This window comes from Galeopterus variegatus, unplaced genomic scaffold (assembly GCF_000696425.1).
Source record: "Galeopterus variegatus unplaced genomic scaffold, G_variegatus-3.0.2 Scaffold565, whole genome shotgun sequence".
In the NCBI taxonomy this organism is placed as follows: Eukaryota; Metazoa; Chordata; class Mammalia; order Dermoptera; family Cynocephalidae; genus Galeopterus; species Galeopterus variegatus.
This window is the reverse complement of record NW_007726676.1, coordinates 513849-534862: the sequence shown is the minus strand read 5'-3', so window position 1 is coordinate 534862 and position 21014 is coordinate 513849. Positions and strand designations below refer to the sequence as shown.

At 43.2% G+C, this 21014-nt stretch overlaps 2 protein-coding genes across 2 annotated transcripts in view; both read left to right on the top strand.

Moving 5' to 3' along the window:
- LOC103588388 (MAM domain-containing protein 2-like) overlaps nucleotides 1-17009 on the top strand; it is a 33206-nt gene extending 16197 nt beyond the window's left edge. The window contains exons 4-9 of the mRNA XM_008570052.1: nucleotides 112-249; nucleotides 4476-4609; nucleotides 10059-10265; nucleotides 12370-12567; nucleotides 14594-14687; nucleotides 16888-17009. Of these exons, the coding sequence (XP_008568274.1) occupies nucleotides 112-249; nucleotides 4476-4609; nucleotides 10059-10265; nucleotides 12370-12567; nucleotides 14594-14687; nucleotides 16888-17009 (893 nt within the window). The remainder of the gene's footprint in view (nucleotides 1-111; nucleotides 250-4475; nucleotides 4610-10058; nucleotides 10266-12369; nucleotides 12568-14593; nucleotides 14688-16887) is intronic.
- Nucleotides 1-21014, top strand: part of MAMDC2 (MAM domain containing 2) — a 93240-nt gene that overhangs the window by 15008 nt on the left and 57218 nt on the right. The window contains exons 2-3 of the mRNA XM_008570048.1: nucleotides 14594-14687; nucleotides 20616-20759. Of these exons, the coding sequence (XP_008568270.1) occupies nucleotides 20726-20759 (34 nt within the window). The 5' untranslated portion in view covers nucleotides 14594-14687; nucleotides 20616-20725. The remainder of the gene's footprint in view (nucleotides 1-14593; nucleotides 14688-20615; nucleotides 20760-21014) is intronic.

The window sequence follows — 21014 nt, the reverse complement described above, 5'->3', positions numbered from 1 at the left end:
TGGGCAAAAGAAGAGAGAAACATCTGAATACAAGAGCAAACTCTGCCGTGAGTATGGGTGTACTCAGGTGTGGCTGCATCTCCATGAAGTGCATTATTTCTCTTCCACCAGAATGTGACTTTGAAGAAAATCATCTCTGTGGCTTTGTGAACCGCTGGAATCCCAACGTGAACTGGTTTATTGGAGGAGGAAATACTCGGAACTCCCACTCCATTCTCCCACAGGATCACACCCTCAAGAGTGAATTGGGTGAGCTGGGGACAAATGGAGTCCTTTTCCCAGGATAAATTTTTCTGCCATCTCCTCTCACTCCTCACATTGACCTAACTGTGGCTCTGTCAACAGAGAAAGAGGAGGGAGGAAGGTGATTAGGGACTGGGAGGCCTGAAAAAAGGTTAGAGAAGAGCAAACCGTAAGGTAGAAACTGCAGACGCGAGTCCTGTAAATAAGAAGAAGACCACCCAGTTAAAGGATCTTCTTCACCTGTGACCTGGTCTTGCTATTTTCACATTTCCATATAATGCTTTACTTTCTTATCTAGTTGTTGTTTACTATTTGATATGGATTACATTGTTTGTCCCCCAAGTTTTATGTATTAAAAGCTTGATCCCCACTGTGACTGTTAAGAGGGCAGGAAATGCTACTATGGTAATTGAAAGGTGGGGCCTTGAAGAGGTGATTGGACGGTAAGGACGGCATCGTTATGAATGGATTGATCCCTTCTTGGAATAATGGGAGAGGTTCTGGTGGCTTTAAAGGGAGAGTAACTGAGGAGATTAGTCTCTCTTTGCTTTTGCTGTCTCACAATGTGATACCCTGTGTCGCTGAAGCCACCACCTAGCAAGACCCTCACCAGATGCATTCCCTGGACTTTGGACTTCCCAGCCTCAGAAACTGTAAGCAATAAATTATGTTTTCTTACAAAGTACCCAGTTCCAAATATTTTGTTATAAGCAACAAAAAACGGACTAATACACTAATTTCTTACTTCAAAACACAAGGCTGGAATAATCCCAGGTTACTAAATCCCAGGTTTGCCCAAGTGGTAGAGATGAGCCAATACTGACAATTAACTCAGCATGTGGTGTGCAACAGGGCCCCCTAGTGGCCAGTAGGCTTGTTCTCTGGAAGGAAAGTGCGGAAGTGAGGTTGAGTTAGCAGAGACAAGGTCAAGGACTCACTCACCTGTGGGCCATCACTACTCTCGCCTGGACCTTGGTGGGCTTTGTAGAAGCCTAGTTCTCCCCACAGTTGCAAGACATTCCAGTCCTCAACTCCAAGGTCTTCTCCAAGTAATGAGAAGATTCTGGGGGCTGGCTTTCCAACAAGAATAGGAATTTTGGTTCTGCAGCAACTTTTTCTCTTTTGATCCTTTTCCATGTGGATACTGAGATGATCTATTCAATACCAATAAATTGCTGATGATGACAGTGTGTCCCCATGCCTGAACACATGACGACTTTTTATGGTTCTTTCATTTTGTCCTCATTCACTGTAGTTTCTCTTCATTTGAATATTTTAAATCATAGCTTCAACTTTTTTTTCAGACGCACCCATCTTGCAGCTTATCTTAGCTCTGATAGTCTTCATCTCGATCTTATTGTACTCTTGGCTCCTATTCTGTCTCCTTCATTATATCCAGAGCCTCAGACTCAATTTCCTACAGGGGCCAGGCAGATGGTAAAAGCAAGTGACATGTGGGCTGGGTAAAGACTGTGGCAAGCTAGAGAAAAGAGACCCTGTGCAAAGACTACTCAGCTCCAGTGAATTGCCGCCATGTGAGAATGCAAGCCCAGGTTACCAGACTTTCTGATTTTTCAGCATCATCAGCAAGACATAGTTTTTATTTGAAATTTCCCAAATTTTTCAAAGCCAGTGAATAGTTTCTAAAAAACACTGTGTGGGTTAACAAAACACATCTGCAGGTCAGACCCAGCTGGCCAACTTCTGTTTTGCAACCTTTATTTTATAGGTTCCTTTTCTTCTTCAACATGTCCAGGCTTCTTAGAACAAAATGCTTACAAGTAACCACATATAGAGAGTGGAGTCTTGTGCAGCTTACCTGTTTAAGACAAACCCAACTTTGGATCTAGTGTTCACATTCATTTGACCCTGCATTAGGTATGATGTGAAAAATGACAAGTGTCCATGGACCCTTCCCAGCTTTAAGGAACATATATTCGAGAAAGGGAGATTTCTACCACGAATGGATGTAACACAAGGTAGTATATGTCAAGTGTTATAGCAGTGGTCCCCCTCCACCCAAAAAAGAAAGGTGTTGGGTATTCAGAGACAAAAGAGATCACTTACTGTTTGGATGTCCTAGAAGACATGATAAAAGAAGTAATTTGCATTTGAAGGGTGGATATGATTTTGATAGGCAGAGACAAGCAAGGGCAGGAGCAATGATACAGTGGTGGCAATTACAAGGGGGAGTGATGTCATGATCTAGTAATTACTTACTCAGTGTGCCAGTTTTCTTCTGCAGTGATGGTAAGGGCCAGCTGGGGAGAGCACGTATTTCTTGGGAGAGGCAACAGACTTGTGGATTAGTGTCGAATCATTCATTTCACTATGTTACCTGAATGCAATCTATCCCTTGAAGAGGTAATACCCCTAGTCCTTCATGCTCATCTGTGACCATAGAACATCTGGCCATATTTGTGTCACTGAGGGATCAAGAAAGAGCAACAGGCTAGGAGTTGAAATGCCTGTGCTCCAGGCCGGCTGTCAGAGTACTGTACTGCCTTGAGCAATCCCATAACTTCTCAGGGTCTCCACTGGCCTGTTTGCAAACGTGGAATTTGGATTTGATGATCTCTAAAATGTTTTTGAGTTCTAGTATTTCACTCTTCTCTCTTTGCTACTGGTATACATCAAAACCTCCAAATTCATCACCCCCTGAGATTTATTTTAGAAATGTTTTGTGTTTCTCCTGAGTAATTCAAGCATGTTGCATTTGACATTAGAAAAAAAGAAGGACTAAAGGGACTGAGGAATGAGAAAAAGAGGACCTCACTTTTCTAATGTCTTGGCCAGAAGGGTCAAGGGGTAAGCATAGCAGCATGGTCATCCCTGAGGAGCACTGACTTTTGGACTGATGTTTCATCCGTTCACTAGCCAACAGCCCTCTCACTCCCACTCAACACACACACACACACACACACACACACACACACACACCAAATTCTTGTCTAATGATGGAATGGCCAAAATAACGTAATAAGAATTGTGGTGGGAGATCTTTGGAATACTGGAGGGGATGTGATTTTATCCTGTTTTGTCTTGCTGAATTCTGATTCATTGCATCTGGGTTTCTTTCTTCGTTCACATTTTATGAAGTGAAACAAAATCTTTCAGGAGGTAACCTCCTGCCAGCTCAGATCATGATGGTTTTCTACATGCCTTAGCAAAAAGATAATTGCTGGAAAAATAATGATGGAAATTCATTTCTTTGCTGCAATTTTTAAAATCAAGCCTGCTTATGGTGTCACTCTGACAGCTCAGATCATGATGGTTTTCTACATGCCTTAGCAAAAAGATAATTGCTGGAAAAATACTGATGGAAATTCATTTCTTTGCTGCAATTTTTAAAATCAAGCCTGCTTATGGTGTCACTCTGGAAGTAGTTGGGCAAGGTTTCAAGACCTAAGATAAGGTCAGAATTATTTTATTCCGTCAAAGACCATGAGATGGATGGATCATCTTAACAGCACCTATTCATTTGCTCTCTGCATTAATAATCCATTTGGTTCAAAGCATAAGCGCTCAGTAGGGAAGCAGCTTTATTAATTTTCTTACTCTTGCCTTTGTGCAAACTCTGCTGGATCTCCTTTTCCTGTCCTTGGATGACTTTCTATATCTTTCCAGTCACTTTCAGATATTAATGAACAGCCTCATTTTCAAGGGTTAAGTTCAGACAAGTCTCATCCAATTCAGATCTTCCCCCAGACTAGACCACGGAGCAGCAGTGGAGAGAAAGTTTTGTATTTTGTCTCTTCATTTGTCTCCACCTTTCTCTTACCCTCCTCTTCTCTCACTCACTGTGCTGCTTCTGGCGCCGTCAGGGTGTGGGAGGCTTGCTGGGGGATGGGGCAGAAAGGAAAGGGCCAGGGAAGAAAGTTTTACTTACCTGGTGCTCTTTACCCTGGAGTTCATGTCCTTCACGTAGGTGGCCAAATTCTGGCCATTCTGTCACGGCCCATGGGGAATCCCACCTTACTGTTCCCAGACAGGGACGATGCCCTCTCTGGCTGACCATCTGTGAATCCCCCTTAGGTCATGGTACACCTGCCCGCCCCTTTCCATTTGACTTACCATGCTGGCAGGCAGCCCTCTAGAGAAAGGTACTGTAGCCAAGCTACCTTCCAAATTGCTCACTTAAGCTAAGGGAAAACTCAGTATCTTTGCCCCGTTGAACTGTGGACATGCATCTCACTAGCAACAAAATCCTCCTTTTCTGCTCTGCCCTACAGGTCCCTCAGTCAGCTGCTGGCCTCTACATGTATGCAGTCAAGTGGCAGGCACCAGTCTTGGTGCCCCACAAACTTCAATTGTCTCTGATCAAGTTCCCTCAAGAACTATGACCACCCTCACCTCCAGGCCCAAGGCAATTGCAGAGCCCAGAAATTTCTGCACATATGGGAAGGGATGAGGTTACATGGCCGTTTCCCTCCTCCACTTATTCCATGAATGGTTCCCTTAAACCCCTTCCTTTGGGTCAAGGTAAGAAAGGGGAGGCAATCTCCTTCCCTTCCCTTGAGACGTCAAAAGGAAACACATAAGGTGAGCTCCATGACAGCTCTCTTCAAAGAAGCCCTGTTTCCAGTCTCTCTGGTCCACTTCTAGCCTTCTCATGTATGCAGGCTGGAGGGGGACATGGGCTAACACTGGTAGAGCTGGCTTAGATGCCAAGTGCTGCCACTCAGCATGGTGATGGTCTACACCACCCTTTAGAAAGTAGAGGTCCTTGTCACCTGTTCTTGAATTTGAGGTCTCAGCAGACACTAGGAGAAGTCCTACTTAAGTTATTTACATTTACACTGCCCTTGAAACCTGTATTAAAAGACTAGAGGCTGACTCCAGTATAGTAAAAGCCACCAGACCCCTAGAACTAAAGGTTCGTGAAGCTGACTGTTGGCTTCATGGAGGGGAAAGCTGGGGTGTTAACTTGATGTCTGTGGGTGCTGTCTCCTCACTGTGGCAGCAGACCAGGGGGCATGACCATCTGACATGCATTTCTTCAGCCCAAGTTGTCTTCCTTACCGGGGAGACTGCTTGTCCAGACAACCAGCAACACTGAAACACACAACGCAACAGAGTACAAATGTGGCCAATGGGGCCGAGTCACATCTGAGTCAGAGGATGCCTTTGGCATCATGGCTGAGCCAAGAGCAATCTCTGGGGAATGCTGGTTAGCCAGACTGAAAATAAACGTTCAGGAACTGCCCTCAAAGTTCTTTGTCTAACCCAAGGGGAAACGGCTGACTACCAGGGGCTGCTGCTTGCACATGAAAAGTCTAGCTAACACAGAGGCTGCTGCAGGAAAGGAAGGAAGTCTTCTTCAGAAACAAGCATGCAATACATCACTGTAGGCATTGTCCTGGAAGAAGCCTGACCTTGGGCTGGCGTTACTGAGAACTGTGATCTTTCCATTGAGTTTGAAATTATTTTTTTCCTAGAAACCTTGTTTAAAATCCAGAATTAGGTAGTAATAGATTGATTTCCAGTGTGTGTGTGGCAAATCAGCATGGACTGTAGAAGAGTGGCAATAAACTTTTCAGTTCTTAAGCTTGTGGGGAACCCATTGCCCCCCCATATAGTCTCATTTTCAGCTAAAGCTTTAATACTTTAAAATCTCTGTGGCCTGCAGGATCCCCAATGATTTGGTTGACTATAGGATCCCGTCTACCTAAAGTTCATCTATATACCTAATTTCATCCTACTCAAATCTTAAAGATCTGATAAAAATTGCCTCTCCTAGAGGTTCTGGAAGCTCTAGAACCCTGGGCCAGATAGGAGGGTTGGTCTCATTGAACTGGCCAGGGAAATTCTCATAATGCCAGACACAGGATGTAATTTCCCAAGAACTCCAGGCCACCTTCTTTATTCTCCTTGGAAAGAAGCATAAAATGGCACCTGCACCCAACCAACTGTTGGCTCCCCTTCCTCAGTGCAGATTGTACCCAATGACATACTCAGCCTGGGTTGGTTGTCATTCCTCCAGCCCAGCCTCCTGGGGCAGACACCTGAATGGTGATTTCTGAATCATCCCCCTCCCTTCAGCTGAGATGATAAACGTGTGATGAGCTACCTTATGTTTCCCAGTGAGAAACTTCGTGTTACTCAGATTGTCAGTAAACAGCACCCAACTTTGTCAACAAACAAATGATGGAGAGGAAAAGGGGGCAACACACTGTGGTCTCGTCTAGTGGTTCCGTGTGAGACTTGGTGTCAGCAGTCTTGTCTGATTCTCAGCAGCCTCTCTGACTCACTTTGGGCAGGTCACATTGTGTTTGCTGGATGCTTTCTGGATCACAGATTTGATTGTGGTTTACTTGGCCTAGCATCTTGAGCATGAGTTGTTATTGAGGCACTTTGACTGCAAATGCACAGATTAAAATATTGTCCACACAGCAGGTGAGTAATTGTCCTTTGAAGAAGACTATCAGATGTCTGTCAACTGCAAGAAAAATGAATTTGTGATGGGGCTGGGTTTGAGAAGTTTCTCTAGGTCAGCACAGTTATTGCGCACTCAGAAATGGAATGTATAGTTTCAAGTGGATTTGTGAAGTTTCTCAGACTCACTGAGAGTCTCCTGGAATCTTTGGAGATAGCTGCTCCTCTCCGTGGGCGGTGTGATTTCCCTGTGCATAGCTGTGTCAGTTTGGGTCCTCCAAGAAGCAGACCCTGAGCGAGTAGGTAGGAAAGGGATTTATTGAGGGAAGTGGCTGTGAAGGACTAAGGAAGAAGGAGCCACAGTAGCTGGGACGGGACCAAAGTACTCATAAGACACAGTAGGCACAGTGTCTAAGAGCCACGACATTTAAAAATGTTTTAATTTTATTTATTTTAAAATCAGAAGGAAAAAATGAATATAATAATAACAAATATAATAATAACAAATTAAGCCTAGATTTATACCAATGCAGTCATAAAGTAAAATTTTAAATATTTTTTTATAGAGGAATGGGCCCATAGCTGTGAAAGTATTTAGGGCCCACAAAAGTCATAAAGTGGTCCTGGGTGGGGACAGCCTTCAGTACAGGATGCAAATCTGACTCCTGAGGAAGAGGAGAGGCCAGGTTAATGGGGAGTTGCTGAAGAATCCCACGTCAGGTGGAATGGCCCTGCTCTGGTACCTGCACTATGTCCGGACACTAGCTGGGAGCAGCCCAGAGTAGTGTGGCCTTGGTACAAACCCAGTCAGGTGTCTCAGCCCATCCCTGGTGAGGCAGCTAGACATTTGTCAATCAGTTATGGTCCCAGCAGCAAGCTCTCCTGAAGGAGATCTCAGTGCCCCACTTTATGGCCCCCACAATGAGGTATCAAGAAAGCAAAGTATAATAGCTCTCCTCCACTCAGGCCTACCTGAAAAGGGATTCTGGGTCATTGGTAAGACATTTTACAAAGGGCAATGAACTTCATCTCTGCCTTTTTTTTTTTTTTTTTTTTGTCTTTTTTTGTGTCCGGCAACGGATCGCAACCCTCAGTGTCGCGCCCGTACCAGACCGGGACCGGCAACGGGATGGCAACCTTCGGTGTTGCGCCCGCACCTCGCTCAGCCAGTGAGCGGGAACCGGTCTGTATGTGGGATCCGAACCCTCGGCGGGAGCGCCGCCTTGTTATGGACCGGATTGTGTTTCCTCCCCAAATTCCTGTATTGAGGTCCTAAACACCAGTACCTCAAAATGTGATGGTACAGCTGACCCTTGAATAACTTGGGGCTTAGCGGAACCGACCCTTCCCCTTCGTGCAGTTGTAAATCCATGTAAAACTTTCCCAGCATAGTTACTTAAGTAGTTAAGCAATTTGAATAGTTAAGTACTTAAGTAGTTGGCCCTGTGGAACTGTACATAAGAAAAGTCGGAGGTTCCACATCTCACAAATACTGTATTTTCAGTCCTTGGAGGTGGAACCCCAGTTTAAGTAGAACCACACAGTTCAAACCCTTGTTGTTCAAGAGTCATCTGTTTTTGTAAAAAGGTCCTTAAAGAAGTAATTAAGTCAAAATGAGATCACAAGGGTGGGTCCTAACTCAATATGATTGGTGTCTTCAGAAGAAGAGGAAATTTGGAGAAGGACACATACAGAGAGAAGACAAAGTGAGGACACAGGAGAAGACAGCCGTGTACAAGTCAAGGAGAGAGGCCTGGGACACATCCTGACCTCATGGCCCTCAGAAGAAACCAACCCTGCTGACACCTCAATTTTTGGACTTCCAGCCTCCAGAACAGGGCAACAATACATTTCTGCTCTTTAAGTCACCCAGTTCGTGGTACTTTGTTACAGCAGCTCTAGCAAACTAATATAGGGAGCATTATTTAAAACTTAAGAGATTAGTCATAAAAACCTGGATTTCAGGCTTCAGTGGGAAAAACCTGTGGCACTGGGCTGGACGTCAGGGCAACATCTGTGAGAAGAGGCTGCCTGCTTAGGGACAGGCTGCAGGGACTAGGGTTTCTTAGCACCAACTGGTTGTGCCACGTGAGAGTATGAGCCCAGAGCTATCAGATTTTTTGATTTTTCCAGAGATTTTCTGTTTCTCATTGCTGGGGTACAGTATTTGTGCACTTCTGTTGCTTATAACAAAATACTTGGAACTGGGTGATTATAAAGAAAACAAAATTTATTGCTTACGGTTTCAGAGGTTGGGAAATCTGAAGTCCAGAGAACACAGCTGGTGAGACCTCGGTCGTGGTGACAGTGGCCCAGAGGTCTCACATGGCAGAATGGGGGGGCAGAGAGAAAGAGTAACCTCCTCATGCACTCTCCTTGTAGAGCCCTCAGAACCACGCCCCTGACCACCATTATTAATCCATTCACTAGGGCATAGTCCTCACCATCTCATCACCTCTTCAAGGCCCCAAGTTTCAATGACCATAATAGGATTTCCCACCCTCAAAGTTACAGTGGGGATTAAGTTTGGGGGGGACATTCAACCAAGGCAGGAACTATGATTTCAAATGCTGGTCTTTTCTTCCTGACCCAGTCTGCTTCACTCATACGTGTAATCTGGCTGGCTCCTCTGAGCATCTGAGTTTGTATCTCTGTTTATTCACAGTTGCATGGCTTGGCATTATGATAAGAGAAATTATATTTAAACAAGGAAGATTATTCAGAGGATTGAGCAATTTGCCACCAGGAGAAATTGAACTTTGATCTCTCCTTCCCTCCTCAGATATGTTGGCAGGGGGGACCTTTCTGAGACCGTATTCATGCTTTGAATAACCCTGTGTCCAGGGCTTACCACAGACCAGGCAGTGTGCTAGATGAAAAGCCAATGTCTGGTGCGTGAATGCATGTATTCTTCCTAATATTCCTGCTGCTCGTTTGCTAAGAGGAAAACGAATTCTTACTAACCAAGCATCACGTGATGAAAACAAAGATATTAAGCTGTAATTGTTCCAAGCTCGTAAATGGAAAAGGCACTCTGCCAAAACTACATTGCGTAGCACTTCTCTGTCATCACTTAGATAAATTTGTACAAAATTGCTAATAATAATAGCTGCCCTTTATACAGAACAGGCTATAGGATAAGCATGGTTCTAGAATCATTAATGTCATTATTTTATTATGATTACATTAGGCAGTTACAATGTGCCGGGCACACAGTAAGCACTTTATATACATAATCTAATGTAATCTTCACATCAACTCTATGAGGGAAGTATTTGATTCTCATTCTAGAGATAAGAAAATTGAGGCCCAAGAGAATTCAGAAACTTGCTCAAAGTCACAGGGCTAGTAAGAAGTGGAGCAGAATTCAAACTCACTTCTCTTTAATGCCAAATCAGGGGTCTCCACATTCCGCCATATGGTTTCTCTGTTGCACCAAGATGCCTCTAATGGAGGCAGCCCCCGGGACGGCCCCCATGTCTGGCTGCCTGTCATTTTATTACCAGCTCCAGCAGGGGAATGACAACATCTTCTCTGTTTATACTCGGGATTTGGCGGGCCTTTATGAGGAGATCTGGAAAAGCCATTCAGGAAATCCTGCCTGGAACCTTGCAGAGGTGGAGTTCAGTGCTCCGTACCCCATGGAGGTAGGTGTGCCCTGGCCTGCCGCTCTGCAGGAGTCTGCCCGCACACAGGCATGGGGATCGGGAGGCCCTACAGTCCCCGATCCCCACAGTCTCACGGTCACCTTTCCTTTCTGCTCATCCTCAATCTTAATCTTTCTATTTCCTTCCTCAGCCCCTCCACCTCTCTCCCTTCCTCTGTGTTCCCTTCTGCCTTCCTCCCTTAGCATCTTCATTTTCATGTTATAAGGACAAATATGGAAAAAGCCAATCAGCTCGATTTCATGAGCACGCTCTCTCTCTGGACCTTGCACTTTGGTCATGGAGCGTCCAAAAGAGATCAGAAGCCTCTAAGTGAAACTCAGATCTTGAACTTCCATTCCTGCAAGCAGTTTTGAAGATTTCCCCAACTTGAGGGAATTGTCTTTCGATAAAAAATGTGACTTATTTCTGTCTTGGCAGCCTAATGTAATATAATCAGAAATAAACTTACTATGGCCCTAATTTGAAACAGGGCTTGGTGCCTTAATGTGAAAACTTTCTACACTTACGTAAGTGATAAATATCTAATGCAAAAGAATTAGAAAATTCAGGGAAGCAAAATAAATTAAAACACCCTAGGCCAACCCTACAAAGATGAGGACTACTGACGTTTTGATGTTTATCCCTGTAGACCTTTCTCTAGGCCCATATATACATTTTCTTCTTCCTTTTTTTTTTTTTTTTTGCAGCTGGCCAGTAAGGGGTCCACACTCTTGACCTTGGTGTTACTCTAATCAAGTGAGCTAACCTGCTAGCCTCTAAGCACATATCTGTATCTGTTTGTATTTCAGAACTTACAAGTACTTTCAGTACTTACCATCCAACAAAGTAGATAAAATTTACCCACATATTTATAGATGAGAAAGAAGAAAAGTGTCCAAGAAATTTGACAATTTTTTTTTCTAGTTCACACAGCTGGTGAATGCCAGAGAACTTAGAAAAGTTCCTGGACTAAAATCTGACCTAAAGCTTAGGGAGGAGGCCCAGCTCTGTCTGGTGATCCCATAAGACCTCTAGAATCGGCGGGTATAGCATTGTGGTTGCTGTAAATGTTAGACTGCTATAAGGATTTGGAGCTATAAGTAGAGTCTTATTACCAGAAGTTATTAATATCCCTCGCTCTTCACTTTGTGCTTTTTGCAATATCTTCTCCAGTCTTCTTTAAAGTACTAAAGAAGCAGATTAGTCCTCTGGAAGTTATTTGGTGGTGCCATCTGCTAGCCTGATGTAGGGCTGCAGAGAACGTTGGGGTTGGGTCTTGGTTTCTGACATGTTCTGTCTACTCATGGCGTGCCTACCAATCCCTGCACCCCCTTCCTATCCCCTCTTTTCCCCCCAAAGCCTGCCAGAGAGAGCTCAGTGCCTTTTGCAGAATGTGTGCTATTTCCTATTCTGAAGTCTGACCAGGCCTTGATTTGTTCTTGCAGCCCAGTGGAAAATTTCCTGTGAGTTTGGGTTACAAGGAGGAAAACAAATGAACGTAGTGCTTCTGAGAGTTTTCCTTCCATTAAAGCCAAATGAGTCACACACAGATACATGCCCATGGCGTTTTCTTTATCAGCTCCTCTCAGCTGACCACAAACTCCTTGGGCAACATTTGTGTGAGTGCAACTTCGCTGAACTTTAAAAAATCAGTCCTTGGAAAGTTACAATTCTGGACACTAAAAACCTCAATACACATCCTTTGGTTCCACACATGTGTGACTTTGCTCTATAGTCTGAACCTATTCTCTGGTATTATTTTCTCTTGCTAATTTTCAGGAAAAGAAACTTGTCCTGCAGAAATCAGTTAATTTAATGTCACCATACTCTCAAATGATTTTTAAAAAGGAAAACAAACACTGGAGACTATATTTTCTGAGTGAGAGAGAACACGTTGGCACACAGGCTTGATTAGCACATCCTGATCAGAAATATCATTCCTATTCCACTTGCTCAGAATGAACCAAGTCACGTTATCCACCTTAGCTAGCTAGCACCTTGAGAGCTAAATGTCACAGACCTGTGTTAAGTTTGTAAACTGAATTTGCCCCTGCTCATGTGTCCAGATTTGTTCCTTCATTCACAGCCCTTTCTCCCTTGCCAGAGGCAAACTTCCAGGGCTTCTCCTAGATTTTGGAGGGTTCAGGTACCAGATCCCCGTAGGAACATTGTTATTTGGCTGAAAGGAACCTTAAGAACCATCTCGCCCAAATGCTTTTATTCCAAAGTGAAGAAACTGAGGCTGGAGGAGAAAGGGGGCCTGCTTGAACTAATTAACGGCCAACTGGGCTCAAACCTGATTGTGAGTTCAAGAGAGTCAACCTAAAGAAAAAGTTATAAAATTAATGCAGAGCTTATTAGCTGCCTGACTCTGTGCCAGGATCTTTATATACATTATCTCATTGAATCTCCTCCACAGTCCTACAAGGTCAGTGTTATTATATCTACTTTTTAGATAAGAAGATCAAGACCCCAAGAGATTTAGTGATGTACCCAAGTGAAAATGGGATTTGAACTCTGGTCTGTCTGCCTCCACGACACTATTCTCTTCAGAAGACATTGCAAACTAGAAACCTATGAGTCAAATCTAGCCCACAGTGCTGTAACGGTTTTGTTTTGTTTGTTTGTTTTAATTTTTGAATTAGTTGCCAGCATTCGAAAGTTTGAAGATTTCAAGTAGAATCATCTAGAGATTCAGATTCTCTTGATAATTTGCTGGATTTGTTTGCTAGGGCTGCCATAATAAAATGGCACAATGTGGGCAGGTTAAAAAGCAGAAATGTAGTGTCTCACAGTTGGGGAGACCAGAAGTCCAAGATCACGATCAAGGCGTTGGCAGGATTTGCTCCTTCTGAGGACTGTGACAGAGAATTTGTCCCAGGCCTCTCTCCCACTTCTGGTGGTATGCTGGCAATCTGTGGCATTCTTTGGCTTGTAGGTCTCTGCCTTCATCTTCACGTGGCATTTACTTTTCTTTCTGCATCCAAATGTCCCCTTTTTATAAGGACATCAGTCATTGGGTTACAGGTCCATCCTACTCCAGTATAACCTTATCTTTATCAATTGCATTTGCAGTGACCCTATTCCCAAATAAGGTCACATACTGAGGTACTGGGGTCAGGACTTCAACACATGAATATTGAGAGGACACAGTTTGACCCATAACAGGCCTGACTTCCCACACATCAGCCATTGATGAAACTGAGTAACTGCCGGCCCCTTTAGACAGGGCTTGCCTTCCCCAATTCATGAGAGTCTGCGCCATCCCACTTGGTGAAGCCCCCTTCCTGCATTTATACTACCTGCCTGGCCCCTGTAGGCATTTAGGTTTCAAGCCCTGCTCCACACTGTGTCCCCATGTTATCAACTCACAGAGTGGACTGCACACCTGAGTGGTTTGCCCAGCACAAGTAAAGCCTGTGCTGACCACACCTGATCCCCATGGTCCCAGGCAGAAGGTGGTCGATTAAGCTCAGAGTTAAAGTCGGTGGCAAGGAAGAAGAGCACAGAACTAAAGGGGTTGAACTCATTAACCCATGTCCTTTCCAACCTTTGGTACATACCTGGACATGCTGAGATCAGGGTAATCATCTCTGACTCGTGCATCTTTATCCAGGCCCTCACACAGAGTTCCATGTAGGAAGAAGGGAGAGGGACTCAGGGGCTTAGCTCCCTGTGGGTGGCAGAGGGAGAACCTGGCCTGCTTTGTTCAGTGAGCCTGTTTTTCCTTTAATCAGAGTTCATAATGCTAATTAATTCTGTAGTTTTATCAGAAATGACATAGGCACTTTAGCTGACACTCAAGAAAGAGGGAAATATCCACCAGTAAAATACATTTTTATGGTTTCTGTCTTAGTCCGTTTGAGCTGCAATAACAAAATATCATGGACTCGGTAGCTTATAAATAACAGAAATTTGTTTCTCTTAGTAGTAGAGTCTGGGAGGTCCAAGATCAAGTGTTTGTTTTCTGGTTCATAGATGGTGCCTTCTTACTGTGTCCTCACATGTCCCTCAGGCCTCTTTCATAAGAGCATTAAATCACCTCCCAAAAGGCAGCTCCTAACACCATCACCTTGGGTGTTAGGATTTCAACATATGACTCTTGGTAGGGACAAACATTCAGACCCTAGCAGTTTGATTATCCCTAAAAGAGACTGTGGGTTGAGGAGGGTGCTGCCCAAAATCTTATTTTGGGGACCTGATTCCATAAGTCCTTGTAACTTGACATCACCTGGTTTGATTGACATGTCATTTTGATCATGGGTAAGTATACTAAAGCTTAACAGAAAATATGTAAAGAAGTGACAACATGTCATTTTCCTCCGCAGGTTATTTTTGAAGTTGCTTTCAATGGTCCCAAAGGAGGGTATGTTGCCCTGGATGATATTTCTTTCTCTCCTGTTCACTGCCAAAATCAGACAGGTGAGCAGTCTCTTTTTCTTCTTCCTTAGCTTTGGGATTTTTCTTTCTCTTTTGATGCCTGTGGTCAGGGCTTGCTTTAATTGCTTTTGATTTCCTCACCTTTCCTCTCATCTCATCCTTAAAAAATTATTTAACCAAATAGTCATCCTTCTGGAATATTACTTTTTTTTCCCCCCTCACCAAGTGAATCTAATTTTTCTGACATCACAGGCCAGTTGTCATATCTTAAGGAGCTTTCATCTTCCCTGCCTACTAGGAACAGAAAATTAAATAATGCTAAAACTTATTACCACCCCACTTTTCTCTTTAAAGGATATCTTGGGTCTATAGCTGGGTAGATGGAAAAAACTCTCATGATCTACTGAATAGGGTTATAAAAACTCTTTCCAACTATATGTATCCAAGATTTATAAATGTCCTCATGTTTAAAGATGTCAGTATTGGGTAGATATCTCTAGGATGGTTTTGGCTAAATATTATGTGCTGTTAATTTAATTACTTTCTGTTTCTAAGTGAGCTCTCAAATTATTTTATCATGACAAATTTTTTAATTTTGCATGGAAAGAGAGGAATTGTTTTACTTTCTGGGAAAATGGGTAAGCAAATTGATTAAAAGTAAATTAGAAAACAAATGTTTTAGAAGGATGATGATATATAATGATAACCCAGATGAATGCAATTGACCTTACTATTTCGTGAATTTGTTTCCTTGAGACACCCAGGGAAACACTGTGGTCATCTCATCTTATTAATGAGCCCTCATTCTGGGTTTGGGAGCATGGGAAATAAATTTTTGAACTTGGCCTTGTAGTCTGACTTTCACTTAAGATAGAATTGGTTTCTAATTTAATATGGTTTCAGACATATTCTACAAGCAAGGAGACTAAAAAGGAAAATATTTTCTACTTGAGCTAAACTGTTACCTCAAAATTAGAGAGAATGGGTTGGCCGGTTAGCTCAATTGTTTAGAGTATGGTGCTGATAACACCACGGTCGAGGGTTGGGATCCCTGTACTGGCCAGCTGCCAAAAAATAAATAAATAAAAATTAGAGAGAAAGCTGCTGATTTGCTGGAACTAAATATGACTTTTTTACTAATTCTAGTTAAGAAAAAAAGAAAAGAAAAGAAAGGTAGTTTAAGGAAAAAAAAATTTTTTTTTCCTTTTTGTCTTTTTTCGTGACCGGTAATGGGATCGCAACCCTCGATGTCGCGCCCGCACTGCGCTCAACCAGTGAGCAGACCGGTCTCTATATGGGATCCGAACCCTCGGCGGGAGCGCCGCCGCACTCTACCGAGTGCGCCACTGGGCCGGCCCAAGGAAAAAAATTTTTAAAAAAACAGAACCAGGCTTGATTTACATATTCTTAAATGACTTCATCCAAACAATAATAAAAGATTAAAAGAGTCTCTAAATTTGACAGAACACAGAAACCAAAGTTATTTTGCTGCCCCTTAATCCTATCCGTTAATATTTCAATTATGTTAGCAGTAATTTCACACCCTTTTTATCAGTATTTTTAGAAAGTCCCTCTTTGTCACTAGGCATTTACATTGAACTATTTCCCAGTCATATATAAGGGAGAAGAGGTGTTTATTCAATATCTGCACTGGGTAGAGGGTGGGGTGAAAAGGCCACTGGGAGGTAATAAAATCAACTGAGTCACCTTAGAAGTAATGTTCGGAAGTGCTGTCACTTTTAAAAAAGATAAGAATGTGTCTGAGCTCTTTCCTATGACACTGTAGTCTGACTGGTGAAAGGAAAAGGAAGGTTTCAGCAAAACAAGGACCATTTATTAAGAGGGCTGGTGGCCCCTTAATAAAAATACAGCCCACATAAATAAAGACCCTTTCTCTGCAGGAACGTCCACAGATATGCACTTTTACACAGTTAGGTTAACTGAGGCTCCATATCGGACTTCAGAACTTCCCACCCTACCAACTTGGTTGAAAATGGTTTAGTTGTATCATCATAGTATTATGCTCAAGAATCAGGAGTTGTGCCACTTACAAGCTGTGTGACATCAGTCGTGTTATTTAGCCTCTTTGAGACTCTGTTTCCATATCTATAGGGCAAGGATGGAAAACTCTGTTTCAGAAAGGTTTCCAGAAGATTGACGAATTAATATCTGTGACACGCAGAAGCTGCTTGGTCCTGAGACAATATTATTTATTTTATTTTCAAAATACGCCCATCTATAGTCCCTGAAGAAAAGCGGGTGAGACAGAAACTAAAGAGAAGTAGCGAAGGATACTGCCTTGCTTCCTGCGCCGGCTGCAGCCAGCCTTATGCCTTTATAGAGCAGCTGCGGGCCACGTTCTGAGCCTTCAGAAGCTGAGCCCTTTAGTTTTCCTACTTCGTCTTAAGTTTCACAGATAGTTTGTGGCCTTGTGTTTCATAACAGGTGCCAACATTTTTTCTTTATCTTGGTTAGCTCCGAACTTGATGTCTCTGCTTTTCCCAGCTGGATCTAGCATTTTCTTCTCTCCTCTTCCCAGTAGGCTGAGACAGGAATTATGTCAACATATGAGGCGTCTTGTTCCCGCCCTCTGGCTGGGCTTATGGTTAATCCAGTCTCCCATGGCATCGTCACAGGTGTCCACACCAGTGTCATGTAGCTTCCCAACTAACCCCCCAGGATGATTCCAGAGGACAGGGAGACCGCCCTTGCACTTTGAGTTACAGCACTTCCCTTTCTAGGTCTTTCCACCCACAAACTCCTCCACATCCACATTTGTCCTAGAGTCTAAACCATAGGAATAAATTCTTCTTTTGGTCTGTAAATCCTTGAATGCCTAACAGGTGATCCCATCCATTTCTAGGAATCCTGCCATAATGCCCAGCCCAAAACTGAGAGCTCCACTGCTCTGCCATATGTGGACCCACCCTCCTCTCTGGGCTTGGGTCTCTCTGCACCCAGGCCAGGGACTAGGAGGATCCTGACGCTCATGGATACGCCTCTCAGGGGATCACTTACTGAATCCCAGTGTTGGCCATTCACCAACAACACACTGCCCAGACCTCTTGTCTAGCTGAAAACCCAGCTCCAGCTGCTGCCTCGGTTACCTCTGAAGTTGCCACAGCCTTCCTTATTTTTTTATTTTATTTTATTTTTTGTCTTTATGTCTTTTTTCCGTGTCCGGCAACGGATCGCAACCCTCAGTGTTGCCCCCGTACCGGATCGGGGACCGGCAACGGGATCGCAAACCTCGGCGTTGCTCCCGCGCCTCGCTCAGCCAGTGAGCAGGAACTGGTCTGTATGTGGGATCCGAACCCTCGGGCGGGAGCGCCACCGCGCTTCCCAAGCGGCGCACTATCCAGTGCGCCACCCGGCCGGCCCAGCCTTCCTTATTTTAAACACCCCCAAGCGCCTCTGCAGCTAGTCAGCAGCCAGCACCTTGTTTCTTCACAGCTCCTCAGTCCGGTGCTAGGATCCACTCACTCTCTTCCCCAAGCCAGCGTTGAGCTGTCTCAGCCTGCCTTGGGACTGGCTCATGCTTAAATAAAACTACCCTGCAAGTTCAGCAGTCTGCAGAGCACGCTGCACCCCGTATCTCTCTCTGTAGCACTGTAGGGGCTGATGAGCCTTTTAGACTGTATGGCTGATGTTGGGTTTCTCTCTGTGCACTCCATGGAGCAGAGGAAAGAATGGGAAATGCTCGCAAATATTCATCTCAAACTGCATTACGCAAATATGCAATTACGTAATGCATTACGCTCCACCTAATTACGTTACATTTCTTTTTAGCACTGAATAATATTCCATTGTCTGGATGTACCACAGTTTATGTATCTATTCACCCACTGAAGGACATCTTGGTTACTTCCAAGTTTAGCCAGTTATAAAGGAAACTGCTATAAACTTTCAAGTTTTAGTACTACTTCCCACCCCTCCCACACACCTGATGAATGGGTTACAATTCTCTTGCACCTGCCCCAGGGTGCTGCTTAGAGACTCATTCCTGATGAGTAATTTCACTGGTCTGCTGTTCTCTTGGTGCATGGCATTTGGGAGTGCCAGGCCATTTCCTGAGCTAGACAGCCATCTGTAGGTTTTTGGATTTTCATCTATTTTTTTCATTACCAGGTAGGAGTGGGTGACTAATACTGGAGACCATAATGGGGTTTCCTGTGGTCTCAAGTCTCCAGAGGAGAATGTCAAAGATCCTTTATTTGTATGATGTCATATTCATTTTTCACAGATTTTTATCTTCAGGGCTTAAAGCTATGCCCTGGTGCTGACACAATCAGGCAGAGCAGGGTGTGGCTAATCCAGCCGTCTCAGAGCACTGAGAAGTCTCTTCATTTCCTTTTCTCCTATCTGGCTCATCCAGGTTTGCTCCTGGTGCACTTCCTAGGGCTTATCTAAGCCTGAGATACAATCAGGTTCCAGATATACAGGAACATTCTCTTCCTATTTTTTTTTTTTTTTTTTGTAATGTGTTGTTAGTCACTTACTTTTTTAAATTTAGTGTTTTTGGAATTCTTTATTTCTGTATCATTTCAAACTCAAAATTTACAAGATTGCTGTGAAGAACTCCCATATACTCATACTCTTCACCCACACCCCCCCGACACCTACAAATTGTTAACATTTTGCTGTATTTGCTTTTATCAACTTTTTAAGCTTTGAGGTTGCACCATGACCCTTTACCCTTGAATACTTAACTGCGTATTTTCTAAGACCAAACACATTCTTCAGCATAACTATAGGATAATTACGAAGTTCAGGAAATTTAATACTGATACAATATTATCAACTCACCTTCAGCCCATACATAAACCAGTCTCTCCAATTGTCCCAATAATGTCCTTTACAGATTCTTGTTTTTCAGGACCAAGATTGAATCTTAGATCCCTTGTAGCATTTGGCTGTCAGGCCTCTTTTGTCCCCTATAATCTGGGTCAGTTCCTCAGCATACTTGAATGTTTTCTTGCTTTGAAAATTGACAGATTGAGAGTATAGTGAGTCTTTGTCCCTAAACAGCTCCTGTTTCATCAGCTTAGTGCTCCAAGAAATCAAACGTTTCTCTAGAGATTATTTTCCAGTTATTCAAAAGAGTGTGCCCTCTCTCCCTGGCCCTAGAATATTAGGCATGTGTGTGTCAGCATGCAGACCAGGCCACACTTGGCTACATCGAATGTGTCCCAAACTGCTACAGTTACATCCCCTCGGGACTCACAGAGCAATATGCACAGTGAGGTTTACAAGTCACTTGTTAATAGGACTAAAAGTTATCCTCAAAAGAGCAGAAATCTTTTATGTTTCATTCCCTCCAGGCCATCGGGGCTGAAGTGATATTTATAGACCAGGGTAAGTGATACCAGAACTAAAGGAAGCCAAAACAATAGCAGTACCTGTGACTTTTGAAGTGCATGATTGATGTGACTTTTTGAACTGCATGATTTATACTGAGTGATGGTTTTCTTCAAGCAGATCAGCTTCCACAACTAATGTCAATTATAAATAGAGGCTGGGCTTCTGACACAAAGATTGATCAACAAGGGAAAATTATTTCAGAAATATATGAGAGAAATTGAGTCCCTTGAAATCCATTCCTTTTCTCTTTCTTTTAAATTTTGTATGAATAAATTTTGAATTGTGAAAAAGTATGTCAATAAATGCTCAGTTTTTATTTACATCATGAAAGGAAATTTCTTTGAAGTCTGCTACGTTATTTTTATAGAGAATGCGAACAGGGCCCTTTTCTCCCCTCCCTTTAGAGAGGAAAAGAACAATTTTTCTGTCATATTTAAACATTAGTTTGATGCTCGCCTATCAGCATGACATTCAGGTAAAAATATTTTGTTGTTTTTTACTTCTTCAGTCTCCCTTGGCACTGATGTATATGAATCTGTCAACTGGTTGATGTAGTCCTTTGAGATCTTTGGGTTTGACAGTCTTTAATTTTGGTTGTCCTTTGCTCAGCCCTTCCTTTCAGTGCCTTGGACGCAAGCTGCAATTTTGAGGAAGATCTCTGCAACTTTTACCAAGATAAAGAAGGTCCGGGTTGGGCCAGAGTGAAAGTGAAACCAAACATGTATCGAGCTGGAGACCACACTACAGGCTTAGGTAAACCAGGAGTCTATCCAGGTGGGGACATCTCGGGGTAGTTCTCATGCTTCATTGGCCATTCTTACTCAGTACCTGCAAAACATTGACTTAAAACTAAAAAAAAAAAAGGCAGCTGTGAAGAAGCAAAGACAATCTGTGATCTTGTGTCTGACCACTTTTAAAAATTAGAATTCAAGTTGCTGTGCTAACAAAAATATTTGCAAGTTAGTTAAATAGTCAAACCTTTGGAAATTATTTTGCTCTTCACATTAG